General features: G+C 33.4%; 2 protein-coding genes and 1 long non-coding RNA gene across 4 annotated transcripts in view; all 3 read left to right on the top strand.

The window, feature by feature from the left end:
* The window catches only part of LOC144444149 (uncharacterized), a 136,303-nt gene extending 130,091 nt beyond the window's left edge, over positions 1–6,212 (top strand). For both annotated transcript variants that reach the window (XR_013481826.1, XR_013481825.1), the window contains exon 4: positions 6,048–6,212. This is a non-coding gene — a long non-coding RNA (uncharacterized LOC144444149). The remainder of the gene's footprint in view (positions 1–6,047) is intronic.
* Positions 1–17,428, top strand: part of LOC144445026 (uncharacterized) — a 290,502-nt gene that overhangs the window by 147,595 nt on the left and 125,479 nt on the right. The gene's annotated exons all lie outside the window — the stretch shown is intronic.
* Positions 8,314–17,428, top strand: part of LOC144444853 (growth hormone secretagogue receptor type 1-like) — a 110,356-nt gene continuing 101,241 nt past the window's right edge. The window contains exons 1-2 of the mRNA XM_078134404.1: positions 8,314–8,987; positions 9,183–9,325. Of these exons, the coding sequence (XP_077990530.1) occupies positions 8,314–8,987; positions 9,183–9,325 (817 nt within the window). The remainder of the gene's footprint in view (positions 8,988–9,182; positions 9,326–17,428) is intronic.

Raw genomic sequence — 17,428 nt, 5'->3', positions numbered from 1 at the left:
CTATATACATTGCCAATACTATGACCTTGGCAATCATCATCAGTGTCAAATATCAAGGTAAACATATTGCCAAATTTAATACATGAGTTGGTCTATTGTGTTGCAATTATCTGGATACCGCATGGTTCCTCTAGTTGGATGAGCATTGTATTGTACAACTTATTTCATAATGGTAATTTCAAAAGGCAAAGCAGCTTGTATTTGTTTTTATGAATAATGATGACTCATCAATTTTATGACAAGGGTTGGTATTCAACGCAACCGTGGTGAATTATATTCCCGTAGGTAATGGATATTTAAATCGTTGTCATGTATTTTGTTGTCATGATGCAATCCAAACTGAGCATGCTCAGACACAAAGCATGGTGGGAATATTTGTATTTGTGGTAATCTTTGGTAGTCAGACAGTCTCTGCATGGGTCTTGCTAAAAAGACTCAAATATTTATGATGATATAAAGTGTGACAGATTTTTTAGAACAATCGATCAATCAATCAGTCAATCAATCAATCAATCAATCAATCAATCAATCAATCATCTGAACTATGTTACCATGGAATTGTTACCTCAAGCAGTTGAAAAAATGAGCGAAATTATTTCCATGACAACATTCACACATAAACAAAGACTTGAGTCTGTTGCCTTTACTAAAACTTTGAGTATTACATTCCTACTGCACAAGAAAAAGTTACAGGTGAGAAATATTATAGAAACCAACATTCTTAATCTTAGAACAAACAAGTTTTAGAATTATTTAAATTAGAAGACTTTGTAAATCATTGAGATACTGAACAGAATACTAAATTCGGCATAAATTATGTGATGGCTTTCATTCACAATAAACTACTCAGAAAATGGACATAAAATGTCAGACTATACCAAAAAAAAGCTATATAAAAATATTTTTCAATGAACTTTATTCTCAAATATTTATTTAGAAATTTGATTGACTTTCTTTTCACAAACTAGACGTCCTTCGAAATCTAGCAACATTGCTAAATTTCTATATCATATATGCCATAAACTATGATAGCAAGTTAATAGTGCTATTTTGATATGTTTTGCCACTGGTAGGTCGTAGTCACTTCCATTTTGTGGCTATTATTGATTGAACCAATCACATACGCGATAGCGCGTGCCATGGCACATGATCCAGCAAAGTATTTTTAGAAAACTGAGAGTTGATCGTATGACCATCGTGACAATATTGCTCAAGATTATTTTGTTTTGAAACACTGAATACAAATACTATATTTTCTAAGACAGAAACTTGTATTAAGTGTTTTCGCTAGATCTGGTACCACATGCTACTGTACGCACTATCACAAACACAATAGATTATAACCACAAAAAGGAAGTTGCTGCGACCTACCTAAAGTGAGCACGCCACGCCAGCCATGGCAAAGTATTTTAAAATATCCCTATTAATACTGCGGTAATTCTAATGATAATTTGTTACTTACTTTCATTATTCTGATTTATTGTAATTTTTTTTCATTAACCTTGAAATACAGAGCGAATAGACAAAGTAAACAATTACTGTACATTGCAGGTTACCGTTAACTGGCTCTGTTTGATACAACCACACAGATTCAAATAAGAAAAACTGTACATGCTACACTTAACAAGATTGAATGAATACAATTTCTTGCTATGAACTAGAGTGCCACCATGCCAAGTTTCATCTGGTGTTTGATACTGTCACCATGCCAAGTTTCATCTGGTGTTTGATACTGAAAAGCATTGGCGTCTATATCTTGGCGTCTATATATTGGCGTCAGTACATGTAATTGGTTGATTTCATTCAGACTAAATCTAGCAAAAAATTGCAGTCTTGCTACCTGAAAGTGTAGCGTGTGTAGTGTTTATTGGTTCTGCACGATTGTATCAAACAAACTGAGTAAACTGTAAATTGCAATGTGCTGTACAAAACTAGTTGACTTGATAGAAAGACTTGCTCTAGTGCTTTATTTTCAGTCAGTCTTTGACAGTGAATTAGTCCTTATAGGTGTTACACTCCCACCAGAGGCTTGGTTTAAGATTACAGGATGTGAAACCAAAGACATTGTATATACCTTCAGGCTTGTGTATCATTAATTGATGGAGTCACTTTCAATAGCCATATACCAGACTTGTAAATGAGATATAGGTTTTCATGGCCCTTTAGGATAACTCTCATAGTATATATGTTATGTGTATGAGACTGTAATCTATACTATTAAACCATGTTGATTTGATATGGTATTTAGTCCACATGGTATCAGTTTCTACTTCAAAAGTTAGATTCACAAAGGTTAGATTCACTTTACTTTATCTATGGCTTCACTTTCACTCTCTGTTGTTCTGCCAAGTAAAATCATCCATTCATTATATAGAAGTGAGATCATTTTAATTTTTTAACTTCTTGAAAAAGTCCACTCAAGTGCAAAAATGGTTAAGATAAGATGCAAACCGTTTGTGTACTCTTTCTAGTTTAAACAATATGGTATACTTCTGTAACTTATACAGTTACAAAAAAAATATGGATTACAGTTTTAAAAATTCTAATATAACGGTCAAATTTGCTTCACTCTTTGTTCTCTCACGTAAAATCACTGATTCCCATAAAACATGAGAAAAGGGGTCTATGAATTTAAAGGTTACAAATTTACTTCATGTATGGTTTCATTTTCTCTCTCTAAATAGTATATTGTATTGTTATATAGTCTAGTTTCTATATGACGCATTACAATTACTACCAACGTTGCCACTCATATAGAGGGAAAGTCTTTATTCAACACAGAAATCTGTGCTGCCCCCAACTACGTTCATATAAACGTGATGACATTATCGCGTCCCCACATGATTTTAGTGTCAGACTGGAGAGGTGGAGTTCAGTTAATGAGCAATTGTCTAAAGGAACAAACCAATTGCAACTGCCTGTCAATTTGTGATGGATTACTACTGACATGCGTTGTTTGCACTTCGCCCAGCGGGGGTAGCACAGATTTCTGTGTTAGAATAAGGACTTTCCCTATACATGAGTGGAGATGATGGTAGTAATTGTAACATGTCGTATAAGAACTAGACTAACTGTTAAACAACTTTCAAATAAAAACCCTTGTGACTCTTCGGTACCTTCAAATATTAAACAATCATGAATATTCATGTGTTATTACATATGCATGTCAGCTTTCTCCCATGAGACAATGTGTCCATGGCAAGGACTTACACTGAACAATGAGTGTGTGTCAGCATTCAAACCATTTATTTAGCACAGTGCTATAGGCATGGCAAAATGTGCATTTGTATAAGTTTGACAATGTGTATCCATGGCAACGACCTGAACAGTGAATGAGGAACAAGTTTTAACTCAATGTTTCTCAATATAATGTGTGTGTGTGGGTGTGTGTGTGTGTGTGTGTGGGGGGGGGGGGGTGTGAGTGATAGGGTGAAATGACTTTCCAGAACCAATTGTTTACAAAAATGCTTTTAATTCATAGAATGACGTTCTCCCATCAGATCTTTAATATAGATCCAATGTATTTAATTGATATGAAATTACAATTATTATTGATTGACAAGTAAGTGTCATCTATCTACATTTCTCAAACATAACCTGGGGTAATCTCAATTTACTTAATCATTGTGCTACTCCCATGAGATTGATTAAAAAACCATTAACCCTTTAATAATGACTTGGTTTCTGTAACTCTATGTAATTACGCCCTATAGGGTGTCAGGCTTTAATGATTTGGTTTCTGTAACTTTATGTAATTACACCCTATAGGATGTCAGGCTTGAAGGGTTCATTATAACATAAATATTCAGTCTTCTCTCTGTAGCTATTGAAATATCTATCAATTGTTATTGAGTATATTTGTATAGATAAGATATAAAATGAAAACATGCTACATTCTCTTATCTGAGATCAGCTGTCAAATCATTGGAAAGGTTGTACATGTTGACTTGCTGCCCTCTTGTCAACTTATTAGCCATCTCTTGTCCTTTCTTTTTTATTTGTCTTTATTAACAGTACTCTGTTTTATGGATGATGAAGGAATTATGTAGAACAATAATGTGTATGTTGACATCTTGGCAATTATTTGATGTGTAAATACACACACACACATACACACATATACATGTACATACATACATTACTTCATGCAATTTTATCAAAATGATACTCAGAATGTGGTATTGAGTTGAAAGATTGTTAGTCTGACTATTTATCCCAATTTCTAATATAATAATAATTATAATATAACTTTATTGCTATTTGCATAAAAAATACATTGGAAATTGGATTGTCATGTGCACTCATAAAGACGTGAATAAAAAATGAAAAGTGTGACAATTGGAAAGAAATCAACAATTGGATAAAACATTGAAAAGATAATACAAGTGAAATGTAAAAGCAAGAGATAAAATAACAGGTAACACTTGAAAAGATTAAGATACACATGACACTAAAAAATACAATATATGCAGAGACAAATATGAAATTAATACAAATGGTAAATAATCTTAGGACTGGTTGAAAATGTGATTTGCAGAATGGATAAATCTGTACAGTCATCTTTTAGACATTACAACTTGAAGGGAAATGCCACTCTTACCTTTAGATAAATAGTCATGCATATTTAATGTTCATCTAATACATATACATATAATTGCTAAAATCCCTTGAGGCAACAGTGGAAAACTGCTAGAACAGTGTAGTTGAAAAAGAGTTCCAAGTTTTTTTTTCTTGACAATGACATGAAATTTATGTGATGTGAACTTATTGAATGACTCTCCAGAACTCAAAAGTTTATGAAAATAGCTTTATTGCCTGGAATGGCATTTATTCGCATTGAAAGCTTAGAAACATTCATTGATAAATGGTAGGCATTCAAAGTTTGGTTTCACAGTAAATGACTCGCTATAAAATGGAATGGGTATATAATAGCTGTACATAATTGCATAGGAGGTTTATTGACATGTATTCCCCACTGATCCATGTGCTGAGCTTTATTGGCCATAAAATGAGGGATTATATAAATTGTTGGTTATACTCGCACTTAAGTATGGCATCGTTGATTCGATCATGTGGGTATGTATGTATTTATGTATGTAGGTAGATATGTATGTATGTATGTATGTGTGTGTGTGTGTGTGTGTGCATGTATGCATGTGCATGCATGCATGCATGTATGTATGTATGTATGCATGCATGCATGTATGTATGTATGTATGTATGTATGTATGTATGTATGTATGTATGTATGAATGTCAGTATGTATGCATGCATGCAGGTTTGTATGGATGTAACCCACAGTTAATACTGATAGTTACATTTTCAAATTTTTATCCCAGAATTTTGTTCATTCTGTACTGCAAAGAGTAGAATTAATATGCACTATACCATGGAATAATAACTAGGGTGGGAGGGGGGTGGGTGTTGTGGTTGGTGGTATTTATTGCTGCATATAAAAAAGTACCCGTGTGTATTCTACTTTTAATAAATACTGAAGGTTGGCATATTTAACGATCACTTGTTATTTGTAGAATTTAAACCTCTGGTATTTAGGTATGAATGCATAATTATCCCACTGAATGATGCCATTATGTGTATACTGAAATAATCAGGAAAACCCCTATTATGCAATAATAATACTAACAATGCCAGAAGACAATTTTTGTTATGCCATATATAGACATTCATTGGATTTAATATTAGACTAGAATATACATTATACTAGTCTCAATCAAGTCGTACGTGAGTATTTTCACTTATGTTTTAAAAAAGCTTCTGAACACGGTTTATGCTACTTTAACAGTGATAACAACTGAATTACATAATTATATGCCCTAGCAAGCATGGTATATTGTATACTGTAATAAATCCTTCAACAGAATGCCAGGCCTTTATTCATAGTTCCACAAGAAATCTTGTCCAAATGCAAGTTAATCATCTGAAGCTAAATTATGCATAAAAATATCATAAACACTTGTACATTGTAATTCAACTTTTTTAATAACCTGATACAAATGTCAATATCTTTTTGTTTGATTTGTTTCCAGGGAAACCCAAACGTGATTACTTGATGTGTGAAGCAGAATGGAATATTATGAAAGTTGTAGAATTCCTGCTACGTATGTGTTTTCCGAAAGACACTGATGATATCACCCTAGGCAAAACAAAATAAAGAGTAACTGCAGATTTGTTATTCAGACTGTTCCCAAAGGCAGTGAGTGATATATTTGTTGTAGCACAGTATTCAAGAACTAAAACACACACTATTAATAAACACACACACACACATGACTTGTCAGCTGATATGCATCATTGCTCTAAAAAGTGTTTGGGGTAAGTGACACTGTTACCTCAATACTGAGAAACAATACAAAAGGATAATGACTGCATACGTATGGCTTTTATAACCTATATACATTTTACTCTAAAAAGTGTTTTGAGTATAGCAACAAGGCTGATGTCCTTTCAAAGAAACAAAACAAAACAAACAGGTTTAATGTATTCATTTGTGTGACTTTTATCAGAGATAGACATCTTTGCTCTAGAAAGTGTTTTGAGTTAGCGACACCGTTACCATACCAATACAATATAGATAAAGAATAACATGCAATGGGGGATGACTTTATGTCATAGTCGATTTTAACGATAGATTACAGGGGTCTGAAGTGTGATTAATTTGTAAGTCTTTGGTTCTACATGGAGGCTTACTGTATTTGTATGGGATAAATAGAGATCAAACTGTGTATGTGACTTGATCCATTGACACTCACAATCAAATTTCACAGAGAGTAGAGATCATCTTTATTGTCATACTCAGCTGGCTAGTAAGTTTGACTTTCATGTACGCAGCAGTGCACTAATCAAATCTGACAGTAATCATGTGTTTTCTACGATGATTCCAGCTGAGCAGACACAGACTGACTCATTCTGTACACTAAGCACTAATCAAAGTGGGTTCTGATGATTGCTTGGTAGTATTTCAACTCCAATTTAGAGCAATTCAACCCACTCCTAATCAAACAGAGCAGAGACATTTCATCTTTCTCGTCAGTAAACGCTGCTTTAACTTTACTTTCATCAGATTCATCTCCATTCATTTTGCAGAGTGATGTTGGAGTGAAGCAAAAAGCATCGCCCCTGTAATTCACATTGCAGCCAACACAAAACTGCTGTAATAGGCTGACTGTCAGAGAAGTTCTCTAGGAAAGTCAATTTGATTACTATATTATACTCGGCCAAATTGACAAATTGTGTTATTGTCTGAGGTACAGCCAACCAGAACAAAACTGTGATTATATGACACAGGAATTGCAGTCGTTCTGTTCATGTAGGGTTACTATGGCAACCAAACCAAGATGATATCAGCAGGCGAGAAACATAGTACAGGAAAATCTATTAACTAACCTTTGGAAGAACATTAGAAGCCATACACTTATATGGTACTCATTTTAATGAAGAACTTAAAAGCTGTGGAATAAATTGTATACTAATGGATCAGTTGTGTTGAACAGATGGTTTGATATACAGCGGAATCCTTTTGTTGCCAGCTGATCAAATGGTAAGGTGATTGCAAGGAACAAAAACTGATGACCTCCACCATTTAGAAGGGAAGACACTTTCCTGCCACAAATATACTGTCTAAATAGTCAGAAATGAAAGAAAGTCAAAAGGACAGTTACTGATAAGCCTACCACTGAGTGTTTTACAAACTCGGTAACACTTTAAACACTATAGTATATGTGTTAGGTGTTCCACTTCAAAGCCCAAGCGGGCTGATGTCGGCTGATTCAGTGACTGTGTTCTCAAGTCATTTCATAAATTATTCAAAGCCTCATGAATAATTCACAAGCACTCATGAATGATTCATGAGCTCATGAATAATTCATCAATCACTTTAAGAACTGGCCATCCTTCCATGTATGCACTGGGAAAAACTATTTGTGACGTAGGTTGTGGGAGGGTGCTATAGTAATGCAAGGAACAGCTCTTGGAGTAAATTGGGTGACGTAGATTGAGAGTAAAGCTACTATCAAGTGAATTAAGTTGTCAGTTCATAACAGCTGCTCATACTCGTACTTCCATATCGACTAAATTACCACAAGTCCATCTTTTCAAACTGTTATTGTGTTTTGAGAGTCGAGCTGCAGGGAGTTTGAAATGTTGTGCTGTATACATCACATGTAGAGTACCTCTCTCTCAATCTTTTGTGACTCTTACAAGTAAATTGACGAAAAAGACATTCATAGTTACACATTACGTCGGATTAGACAGTATTTCCAACAGTTGGTTGGAGTACATTTTAGCTGTTGAAAAATGGAAAATACAAGTGTAGATGTATCATATGCTGTTAGCACTGCGAGTCTTGTGTCTTCTAATGCTACATATGTGGCTGGTACGTCTGATTTTAATCAAGATATTTCAAGCACCCGAAATGTACTCGACAAGACATGGATTGAAGATATGGATGCAGTTGCCACGTCAGACATGCCAAGGCTTGTGGTTACAATGTTGATGATGTCAGCTGTGGACAATGTAACGAGTAATACAACAGGACATGAGATAACTTTGGAAGAAGCCCTCGGACCTCAGCATTTTGGATACACACTTATTATACCGTTTGTGGTGGTCATTTTCAGCCTCTCCGTTGTCGGCCTTCTTGGCAACCTATTCACAATCATTGTGATTGTTCGCAATCGCAATATGCGTACAACGACAAATTATTACCTTCTAAGTTTGGCTGTATCCGACTTACTGGTGATCGTTCTCACAAGCCCAATTGAAATAGCATCGATATTCCAAATCTACCCTTGGATATTTGGTGATTTCTTGTGCTGGACCCGCTATTATTTCATCGAGGCATGCACGTATTCAACCGTTCTCAACATAACAACATTTACTGTGGAAAGATACATTGCAATTTGCCACCCTATCAAAGCCAAGACCATGATCAAGAAGTCGAGAGTGATTAAGATCATTTCACTAATATGGTGTGTGTCATTTACGATTGCAATACCAGTAGCAATGGCCTTCACCCCCCAGGTCTATTTGCCTTCGCATCCAGAAATGTCTTTGGTTTGCTTCTTTCGCAGCCAAAATGACCAGTATATGTTAGATAAATTTTATATCTATAGTGCGTTGGTACTGTTTGTCATACCAATGACACTTATCAGCATTTTGTACAGTCTTATTGCTAAGGTCCTCTCCAGAAGTGAAATCAAGGATGGACAACGTAATTCCAGTTTTAAGCGGCGAAATGGACGAATAAAAAGCAGTTTTCGCATCGACACAGCTGTTAAAACAAGGAAGCAAGTAGTGAAGATGTTAGGTACGTAAACCAAAATGTTTTCTTTTATACTTGTTTCTTTAGTGGCTCTTTAAAAGTATTAAATAATTTATTAATATTTCATTAACAAAGTATTCGTGCCATTGTATAAACAGTTATTAACAAAATGTTTTAAAAATTAAAGAAACGAAATACAGCCAAAAATATTATTAAATTATTTTTCCCATCATATTAACTTTTTATTCCAGATTTAATTATGTCACATTTTTCATAACATAAGAATCGATCTTTATATTTCTCACAACATCTTTAAATCTAAGTAATGTTCCTACCTGGACAACACCTGGTGCTAGAGGGCAGTATTTGCCCCATCAAGCTGCTGCATTGTAAGCTAGTCTTGGTTCAATCTCATCCGTTTTGCATTCCCTGTGCTCACTCATGGTTTAAGCCTTTTGTAGCCTACTTAATCAACAGTGGAAATAGTTTTTTTCTTCAGTCGAATTGAAACCATGACTGTGTCTAACAGTTGTTTATATGTAAGACTCAGTCTCTATACTTTCTCAATTAATGCCAAAAAGCTAGGGGCTTGAATTCAGAAATCTCATCAACTGGTATTTATAAAGCTATGGTAGATACACTGCATTGTACATGCAAACACATACAGAGCTAATCTGTGTTTAAATGCAACTATCAATAAGTTGTTGCATTGAATCTGCAAACCGCAAATCGAATCAGCTACTGCTGTGTACGTTAATGTACTTTGATTAATAAATAGTCCTTTTTTTATCGTTGAAAATACAAATTTACTGCTTTATGTGTGACACTTGATTGTCATTTGCATATAAGATTGAATTTAAATAACCCTTACCAGTTGCTGATTGTGGTCAGCAACAAAAGACGTCCTGTCCTGTATGTGAAAACTGTATGAATTGGTGAAATACATTAAAATTAAACGATTAATGTTCTGTTTTGCGTCACACTTAACCAAGTATTTGGATCCCATAAATAGTTATTAATGGTTAGACAAGTCAGAGACTTTAGTCTATTTTCACAACACTCAATGAGATCTTAAGAAAAATGGTTTCCCATAATGATGCTACAAGAAAAGAAAGACATCAGTTTTTGAAGCTTTCAAGGTGTTAGGTTAAGTATTTGAAGTAAATTGAGAATTTTGCAGACAATATATCAGTTGTAGATGTTGTGTTGAAAACAGTTATGATTGAGTTTTATACATCATTGAAATAGGACAATTTAATTGAAATCATAAATTTGAAAGTGGATTATGCATTGTCCATTTTTTACAATAAAACTTAGCTTTTAGAGATTCTGGAAAGACAGTTTTGGATAAAGAAACAGCTTTTTAATGGGCAAACATTTGACAATCATTGTCGTGTAGCAAATCAAATACTGAGTCTAAGCACTCTTTTCATAGGAAATATTTCCTATTCTGAAAAATAACTTTGCCTGCAGTCATTTAGAAGAATAAATTCTTTTAGTAGGAATTTTACATTATGCTAATTCTCTGTGTATGATAAAAATATCTTTGAAAATAGAAGCAAGAAAATATAGCTGCACTAATTGTGTCACAAAATAGTCTTAAGAAATTTACATTGCAGCAATTCTGTTTAACTTTAAGATAAACCCTTTCATAAATTTGTAATAAAATTTATGTTTAATCAAATGTTTGGGTAAAATAAAACCGTTTATAAAACAGTTAGAAAATTTACATTACACCAATTCTTGTGTAAAATAATAAATTCTTACAGAATTGTGATAAGAAAATTTACATTGCACCAGATCTGTGTAAAATAACAAACTCTCACAAAAATAGAAGTTAGAAAATTTACATTGTAACAAAGTGAATTATGTGTAAAAATGAACTCCTTTACAAAGTACATGTAACAGTAAGAAACTTTACATTATACCAATTCTGTGTAAAAGAAGCTACACAATTGTGTAGTTGCATTAATACAAGAATTAACAATGATGCTTTGCTTCATACACGATTATGAAAGACATTGAACACAAAGGCAAAGTGATTAGGCTGCCATTGAAAGACTTGCTATGTTTTGAGAACGTGACAGAAAGATATTTCAGATTTCAAGATACAGAGACTGAAAAAAGAAAAAATTCAAAGTGAAGCGAGAAAAGAAACGGTCACAAAATGTTTGTTTGTGACTATGAAACTAAATGAGAAAAATGTGTATCTGTATTGGGGCTTAATACAATGTTTAGCATTTTGGTGGGTTTTTTTTTTGGAAAGTTTCAAAACAACAAGTCTGGTGTCTGGTGATCATTTCAAGTCAAAGAAAGCAGGAGAGAAGAATCTCTTAAAGCCCTTTGATGACTACAATTACCCATGAGAAGATCGTGTATATCCGTAGGGCGTTTTTATTATGTTTAGCATTTTGTACTTTGTGGGAAGTTTTTAAAATCTCAAGACTGATGTTTGTTGATCGTTTCAAAGGAAAGAGAGGATGAAATGTCTGTAAAGGTATACATGTAACAGATGTAATTGTGAAAAGAATGTGTATCTGTATATATAAGGCTTAATACAGTGTTTAGCATTTTGTATTTTGTGAAAAGTTTTAAAATGACAAGATGTCAGATGATCTTTTTAAATTATCGGAAAGTGAGAATTTCAAAGAAAAAACTGTAGAGGTTTTAGTTACAATACAAATAACTGTATATTTTCCATCGACATAATCTCCATCACTATTTGCAGGAGATGCATTTTCATTGTTATATCTCGTACCCCCAATTTGCCTTAATTTTCATGAACGTTTGGTCCATGGACTTTGATTTGTTCCTTGGGAACTATTTCCATGGCCCTCACCAGAATTCTGTTTTGTATTACTTTCAAGAATGTACATTTTGTTTTCATTTTCATTGCAATTCAATGAAATTCAAACTATGAGAAAAGCATAGTGTTTTTTTTACTTTGTACAAAGTTTCAAAATATGAGAAAAGCATAGTGTTTTTTTTACTTTGTACAAAGTTTCAAAATACGAGAAAAGCATAGTGTTTTCTTTGTACAAAGTTTCAAAATATGAGAAAAGCATAGTGTTTTTTTTACTTTGTACAAAGTTTCAAAATATGAGAAAAGCATAGTGTTTTTTTTACTTCGTACAAAGTTTCAAAATATGAGAAAAGCATAGTGTTTTTTTTACTTCGTACAAAGTTTCAAAATATCAAACCAAGTCTGTTAATCATTTCATGTCAAAATAATGCAGGAAAGAAAAGCATCTGTAAATGTTTATCAACAATTCAATAACTGGGAGAAGAGTCTGTGTTTGTAATAGAGTGTAGCGCTTTGTACTTTGTGAAAAATTTCAAAATATCAAGAATGACATCAGATGATCATTGCAATTTAAAACAAAGGAGAGAAAAAAAACTTTCAAAAAAACACTGTGAAGGTTCGAGTGGCTGCAAATACCTGTGAGAAGTATGTATCTGTGATTTCTGCATAAAAGTATAACATTTAACATCGTGCTGTCCCTGACAACCAACCAATGTGATCTGGTTTGAGTGTGTAATATATACAAAATTAAGAAATGAGGATGCAGTTCTTTTTAATGAACACTGTGAATTAAAGTCATCATCAAAAAGCGGGGGCATATTATTAGGCAATAGTATTCATTTCTAATGTATTTTGTTTAGTTGTACTTAGTGAAAAGCTTCAAATACAGACTGATATACTCAATAGGTCTCCTCAAAAGACCAGCAATGATCTCTGCAGACATTCTCTAAATGTTCAATTATTTGAAAAATAGGTGTTATTGTTGAATATACGAAGCAGACTGGCAACTATCCAAAGCTGTTGAAAAAGTTTGTTCAATTAGCAATATGAATGCGGGGTAAATTGCACATGACAGATCCCTTTCTTTGTCTGTTTTTTGTTTTCGATTGAACGCGAGATGTGTATTAGCGAAGAGATGACGCCACTTGTTAAATAAGTCTTAAGATCCTATTAAAGTGTGATGTTCATTTAGGAAAGAGGGCTGAAAGGTCAAAACATTCATTGAATTCATAGTTAAGTGTTTATGAGATGTTGTGAAATGGACAACCATTAAACCTGTATTAAAGTGTCTGCAATGTTTAACTGTACCAAGGAAACCAGAAAGTACGCCCCAGTAAATTCCCTTGTGGATCAGACATGGGAAAAAGCACAACATTACTCATTATTAAGTTACTAGTACATTGTGTACAATTTATTGACTCCCCTTGTATAGAGGGACTTTATTAGTGTGTGTAGTTTATCCATTTACATTTCAGCTTCCTGAAAGGTAGATTTATGCAGGATAAAGCAAAAACAGACTGATATGGGTTATAATACATGGCATTTATTTCTAACATCATAGCTTTCATAAAGACATACAATTCTTTCCACAGATATGGAATTTATTCATTGACAAGTATTCATTTTTGGAAATCAGACGGGCTCCTTTTCCTCTAATTCTAATCAGTCTGTTGTGAAATAAGACTGAAAATAAACATTCGTTGATAAATATGCAAAGTTTTTGAAATCTGAAATTATATCAGGCGAGTTCCTTTTCCTCCACTTCAGATTCCAGAAGTGTGTTGTGGAATAAAACTTTCAATAAGCAAGCATTCATTGATAATACGCAAATTTTTGAAAATCTAAAACTCTATCCGCAACCATTTCATCCATTTAAATAAAGCCCAAAGCACAAATATTTAATGTATTTCTTGATTCATGTCATTGCATTTGAATATTCTCTCTCTCTCTCTCTCTCTCTCTCTCTCTCTCTCTCTCTCTCTCTCTCTCTCTCTCTCTCTCTCTCTCTCTCTCTCTCTCTCTCTCTCTCTCTCTCTCTCTCTCTCTCTCAAACAGTCACTTAGCATTATATGCAAAAATATAAGTGATAAAAGACCTCTTGTATGATTAATCACATTTACCTGTTTCACTATATTTTGTAAAGCATTTACTATATTTCCATGCTTTTTTGAACAAACTGAATATGTGTAGATATATGAAAGTCACTTCATTTACATGATATGTAACTAGACAAAAGTGATAAAAAGAGCCTAGTGGATAATTAATGACATTGACCTTTTCTAAGATATATTGTGTATGGAACCCCACAGCAGTACATTAATTATGTATTTATTATCATTCCTAATTATCTTCATATTTAAAGAATATACCATGAGTCTGTTATCAATATATGTGTTGTCACAGATACTGCATAGCAACAGTTCAAAGCTCATGTCATTAACAATGTACTCTGAATACGGTGTCCTATATTTTGTAGATAAATGAGAGAAACATACATGGGTTTCAAGATAAAACGAAGGAGTGCAAAATTAAAGTTATAAATTATACATTTTCTATACAAATCCGTAAAATCACTGATGTTTTGAATTAATATTCTTAATTGTAGGCAGAGGTAAGATAACAGCAAATAATGGCATGACAACCACTTGTGAATGGTTTTCAAGGTATGCAGTGAAATAAAGGAATGTGCAGAGTATTATTGTGTGTGAGAGCGTAAACTTTTGATAATATTTGAGCTTGAGCTTATGAGTAATATGTAAATCAAGTAATGCCAACAGGGTGCCGACAATTATTAAGGCTGAATCAAACCCAAAAGATACAATGTATCATTTTACAGTACACACATGCAAATTATGATATTATATATGGAAACTCAACCCTAACAGTAAATGTATGCAAATTATGACATACATGTAAACTCAACTCTAACAGTACATGTATGCAAATTATGTAAACTCAACCCTAACAGTACATGTATGCAAATTATGATATTATATAATTATGTAAACTCAACTCTAACAGTACATGTATGCAAATTATGATATTATATATGTAAACTCAACCCTAACAGTACATGTATGCAAATTATGATATTATATATGTAAACTCAACTCTAACAGTACATGTATGCAAATTATGATATTATACAATGTAAACTCAACAGTAAATGTATGCAAATTATGATATTGAAAATCCAAAATAAATAAATAAATACCCAATCCTCATCCATATGGCCACTTTAAGGTCTGAACTCAGTCCAAATAATTTACCTTGTACATTTTGACTAAATCAATAAGGTTTGGTATGACACTCTGGTTGCCCAAATATGGCAAGTGTCTTGCTCATTCATATCCGTTCAATCAGTTATCTGGCTTTGATGTTTTTCTTAGTATCTTTACATTTTTGCTTTTAGGGCCCTCGTAAAGTCCTTCCACCGTACAACCTTGGCCTGCAAAACCCATATCAAGGCCATAAAGATTATTGAAGTCTGGATAGTTTGCTGCTGTTTATATGCATGGAATATTAATCATAATATATTCATGCATATTGCCATATTTATCTATTTAGTATAATAAATTATTCATCTGTGATTTTAATAATTACAGTTTATTATATTATATTGTTATTGATTAATTCATTAAAAGAGTTAATAACAACAGGTCTGTAGCAATATTAAAATTAATATTATGATGATACTTTTGACACACACTCTTAGACTAATATTATAAACAGTGGCATTTATAATGCATCTAATAACTGCAGCAAAGCTCTCGATACAGACACTGCCTGTTACAGCAATAACAGTAAATTTACAAGAGACATTGTTGTATTTCTTTTTTGTTAATTGCCAGTTCCTCTTTATTTGAATTTCTTGTAAGCTTCAACATTTTCTAGTATAAGAGTAATATTTTCAGTTTGTTGTTTTTTGGTCAGATTTCCTTCATATTTCTCTATGTCACAGGTGTGAACATGCACCTAGGATAGAATACATTTAGGTTTATGCATCCATGACTGATATGTTTATTGCTTTTCAAGGCCTCTGCCCATATACAACACACAGATATACAAGGGGTCCGTGGTTACTTGATACTACTAGCAAATGATCAGAAATGGTGAAAAAGACAAATTAGCTATCCATAGTTATAGGTTTATTGCGTTTTCAGACCATCGACTCAAATGAAGGTGGTAAAGAACCAACTGAAAGTAGATTATAATTTGGCTTGTGCATGAGCACAAGCCAAATTATTGTCTCTGAACAGAAAATATGGATTACATACCCAGGGTATTCTATGTATACATCACTAGGTCTGAGGTCCTCCAAACATTCCAAATTGCCATTATTTTTCTTAATTTTTCATAAATTATGCTAGAGAACTGAGAAGTTATAATTACATTATTCCCCAATTTTTTTCTTCATTCAGTTGTAAAATACTCATGACCTCTGACCTAAGTTTTTTTCTTCTGCTATCTATCTAGGGACTCATAGTGACAGTACCCCTTAGTTCACTTGTATTTTCCTTTGGAAGAAAATATTGGGGAATAATATCTAATTAAAGATTACAAGACTGGTATTCTTTGATACTTTGGATGAAAATGTTGGTGTTAAAATCAGTTGTTTGGCAGACCTATAGTTAGTTCTTAATAACGGAATTGTGTCTTTTAATCCTTATGGATCCACTTACAAGATAACACTAATGCAATGATTGAAACGTAGTCCTTTAACAAAGTCTGACTTTTCCAACAGTTTTTCTTGTTCAGAAAACCTTAGACACAAAAATGCAAACAATTGTTAAAAAGTTGTCAGTTGTTCAGAGACATTTATAAAATGTACAAATGAATGATTCAGCTACTAGCACTTTGGGCATTGGGTCAATCATGGATTTTTACAGTAATTGGTTTGAGTTATTTGTCGAAAGTAAGAAAATGTAGTCATGGCAAATAATCCAAAAAGTGTGTGTGATTGTGTGCGACGGATTTAGGAGAATGGGGACTCGATAACTTATTTTGGCAGATTTTCCAATTAGCCTCAGACTTCGTATGGTTTCTCTACATTGCGCATCACATATATTTCAAAAGCCGAAAGTGTGATTGAAGTCACGCTGCCGACTAAATTGTGATTTGTATTTGTGAGTAGTTGCCTAATCCCTGTAACGCTTCACATCATTTGTGAAAAAGCCATACTCTGCTGTTAAGCAGAGTGAAACAAGCTGTAGGAAATAACAATCCAATTGTCCACCAATTACTGCACTATGGCAAACAGAAACTGTAATGGACTTCTGGGAGTTTTGTTGACCAGACACCACAAAGGTTAAGGAACAACATAAGCAAAGACAAAATGTTCAACA

This window comes from Glandiceps talaboti, chromosome 13, assembly GCF_964340395.1.
Source record: "Glandiceps talaboti chromosome 13, keGlaTala1.1, whole genome shotgun sequence".
Lineage (NCBI taxonomy): Eukaryota > Metazoa > Hemichordata > Enteropneusta > Spengelidae > Glandiceps > Glandiceps talaboti.
The sequence above is the reverse complement of the archived record's forward strand: the minus strand, read 5'-3'. Positions and strand labels throughout refer to the sequence as shown.